The sequence below is a fragment of the Octodon degus genome, unplaced genomic scaffold (assembly GCF_000260255.1).
Source record: "Octodon degus isolate 3935 unplaced genomic scaffold, OctDeg1.0 scaffold00050, whole genome shotgun sequence".
Taxonomy (NCBI): domain Eukaryota; kingdom Metazoa; phylum Chordata; class Mammalia; order Rodentia; family Octodontidae; genus Octodon; species Octodon degus.
The window spans coordinates 11379351-11382629 of record NW_004524626.1 but is presented as its reverse complement, the minus strand read 5'-3'; the positions used below and the strand labels follow the sequence as shown (position 1 = coordinate 11382629).

The 3279-nt window shown below is 51.8% G+C and overlaps 1 protein-coding gene across 1 annotated transcript in view; it reads left to right on the top strand.

The window, feature by feature from the left end:
- Positions 1-338: 338 nt before the first annotated feature.
- Carm1 (coactivator associated arginine methyltransferase 1) overlaps positions 339-3279 on the top strand; it is a 21327-nt gene continuing 18386 nt past the window's right edge. Inside the window, exons 1-2 of the mRNA XM_004632994.2 lie at positions 339-402; positions 1061-1186. Of these exons, the coding sequence (XP_004633051.1) occupies positions 339-402; positions 1061-1186 (190 nt within the window). The remainder of the gene's footprint in view (positions 403-1060; positions 1187-3279) is intronic.

Here is a 3279-nt window from a genome sequence, read left to right as displayed (position 1 = left end):
AAGGCCTTCTGAAGGCCACCATGAGGACTCATGTCCACTTGACCCCCCACTGCCCCATATCCAGTCCATATATTGCCCCAGTTGTGCTTTACTAGTTTTTAAGTCCTTTCCTTGCAAGGCCCCTGGCCAGCATCTGCACAGCATTTGGGCTGTGCCTGTGTGCCCCCCGCAGCTTAGCTCCCCACAGTCTTCTCGCTCTTGACATTGCCTTTCTGGGAGACCAGTCCACTTGTCTTGCAAACACTGCAGTCTGCCATTCTCTGTGCCCCTTAGGATAGGACCAAAGGCAGCATTTTATCAAGATTACTACACAGGTGTCATGGCTGTCAGAATGCAGCATGACAGGGGACCTCCTCCATGATGATTTTGTTGCATCACTGGGGCGCTGTCCCATCCTGTGGCGTGGGTGGTGCGCTGCACACTTGTTAAATGGGTGACTGGTATGGCCACTGCGACAGGCACGGGACGCAGGGCTTCCTGTGTGCTCTACCTGCGACCAAGCGCGTATTGTAGCCGCTGTCCTCTGCCTCACCATCAGCCCCATTAGGCACATGCAAAAACCAGGGCTCAGGGAGGCTCAGTGATCCCTGTACATGCAGTTAGAGGGGCTTGGGGACAGAAGCCAAGTCATATGTCCTCCAGGGCCAGGTGCATTGTCTGCACACACAAGTCTGAGTGAAAAGGCTTGGGTCCCCATGGGACAGCAAAGGGCTGAACGAGTGCCCTTCTCTCTCACCTGGGCCCTGTGGGCCTCCCAGTCTCGGTGATGCTGTGGCCCTGATATGGTTGTCATCTCTTGTCCGCGTCTCCCTGTGGATAGGGCCCGGCCACTTCAGTGCCTGGTCCTTCCCCATTGAACATGTTGCTTGATTGGCCCCTCCCTGTCCCTTGTGTGGCTGAGGCAGGCGAGAACTGGTTTGTGGGCCTCTAAGAGTAGCTTCGTGGCACCATGGAAGTCTCTGGGGTTCCCAGGGGACAGAGAAGGAGGGTGGCAGGGACTCAGACTCAAATCAATGCAGCCAGCAAGGTGCTACTGCTCACGTGCTTCTGTGTGTCCCAGATGAAGACGTGTGTGTGTTCAAGTGTTCCGTGTCCCGAGAGACGGAGTGCAGCCGTGTGGGCAAGCAGTCCTTCATCATCACGCTGGGCTGCAACAGCGTCCTCATCCAGTTCGCCACTCCCAATGGTATGTGTCTTAGCCCTTGAGCCTAGAGGGCTGGAGCTGGGAAGGGGGCTGCCAGGCAGTCACCAGGTACCACTGTCAAAACTGTCATGCTGAGGGGTTTTTTGTTTTGTTTTTTTGAGGTAGGGTCTCACTGTGTAGTTTGTGCTGGCCTCACCTTATACTGTGGAGCCCAGGATGACCTTGGACTGGGGCGATCCCCACCTCAGCCTCCCAAGTGCTTCAGTTACAGGCCTGCACCACCATACCCAGTTTAAAACCATTGTCCTGGTGGAGAGGAGAGGATCATTTGAGCCCAGAAGTTCAAGGCCAACCTGGGCAACATTGTGAAAATGTCTCTTAACAACCGCTACATAGGGCCAGCCAAATAGCCCAGCAGATTAAAGCACCTGCAAGCAGAAGCAGGGGCCCAGGGTTCGATCCCCTGGTCCTGTCGTGCTGGCCCTGCCCCCGGGGCGCCCTGAGACAGCAAGTGAGATGGTGTGGTGGCGCGCGCCTGTAATCCCAGCTCTTGAGAGGCTATAAACAGGAGGATCACTCGAGTCTGGTCTGGTATGAAACCCTGAACACCCTGTAGGCCCTTCCCCCCCCCCCAAAAAAAAACCCCAAACCAACCACCACTACACACAATAATGACAATGTTAAATAATAATAATAGGGGCTGGGGAAATGGCTCAGTAGAATAAGCACTTGCCTGGCAAGCGCAAAGGCCTGAGTTTGATCCCCAGTTACACACACACACACACACACACACACACACACACACAATAATAATAATAATAATAATTATTATTATTATTATTATTATTATTATAGTCCTGTGTGGAAACATGGCCCTGGTAAGAGTATATTGTTGCTGCTTGGAACAAAACCTCTGTTGTCATTGGGTCCTTGGTATCCTCTGAGGTTCAACCCTTGCCCCCAAAAGTGATCCCCAGCCTAGTGCCTGGCCCTGTCTCATAGCCTGTGGGGTGGAGTTCGAGCATTGAGAAGCCCCTGGAAGGTTTTCAGCAGCCCTACTTCCGGGGATGCAGGTGGGCACACAGGGCCTGAGGGGTGGCCACATGGAGGTGGGCTGGGTGGGGGTGAGCTGACGGGAGCCTGGCTCATGAGCAGCTCTCCTCAGACCCTGCAGCCCTTTCTCTGTGTACACAAACGAGGTAGGTCCCTATTTCCACAAGTTAAACTGCTTCTTCCTCATTCCTGGGGATTTGAACCTCAGGGTGCTCCACCCCTGAACTATGGCTCTTATTATTTTAAGACATGGTCTCACTTAGTTGCACAGGCGAACCTCAACTTTTGATTCTCCTGCCTCAGCCTCCTGAATAGCTGGAATTACAAGCTTGTACTACCACACAACCCTCCTCCCAAATTTAATTGACAGAGTAATTTTATCTATTTGTAGGGTTAAATTTTATCACAGATGTATATATATAGAGTGAAGAGTGCAGTCTATAGAGCAGTGGTGGTAAACATGTGGCCTGCTTGCCAATGGCAGGCTGTATCATTAAAAATAAAGTGTTCAAAGATAAGAGGAAACAGACTGTGATAATCTGTCTAGATTCATAGTTAAAAAGAGAGGGCTGGCCAGATAGTTCAGTGGATTAAAGAGCCTGCTTAGGCAAACCGCAGTGGCCAAGGTTCGATCCCTGGGTTCTGTACCAGCCCTGCCCCCAGGGTGAGCTGAGAGGCCCTTGAGACTGGGCGTGGTGGTGCATGCCTGTAATCCCAGCACTTGGGAGACTGAAAACAGGAACATCACTATGAGTCTGATCTGTGTAGTGAGACCCTGTAGACCCTGTGCTAAATACATTAAAAAAGAGAGAGAGAGAAATGCTGGGTATGGTGACATATGCCTATAATCCTAGCACTCCAGAGGCTGAGTCAGGATGGTCACAATGAGTCTGAGGGCAGCATGGAGTACATAAGCAAGTTCAAGGCCAGCCTGCACTATATAGTAAACCTTGCCTCAAAAAACCTGAAAAAACAAAAATAAAAACAACTCCAGGGCTGGAGAGATGGCTCAGTGGTCTAAAGCACCTACTTGAAACAAGCTTGGCAAAGCACAGGGACCGCGGTTCGATCCCCCAGCACCA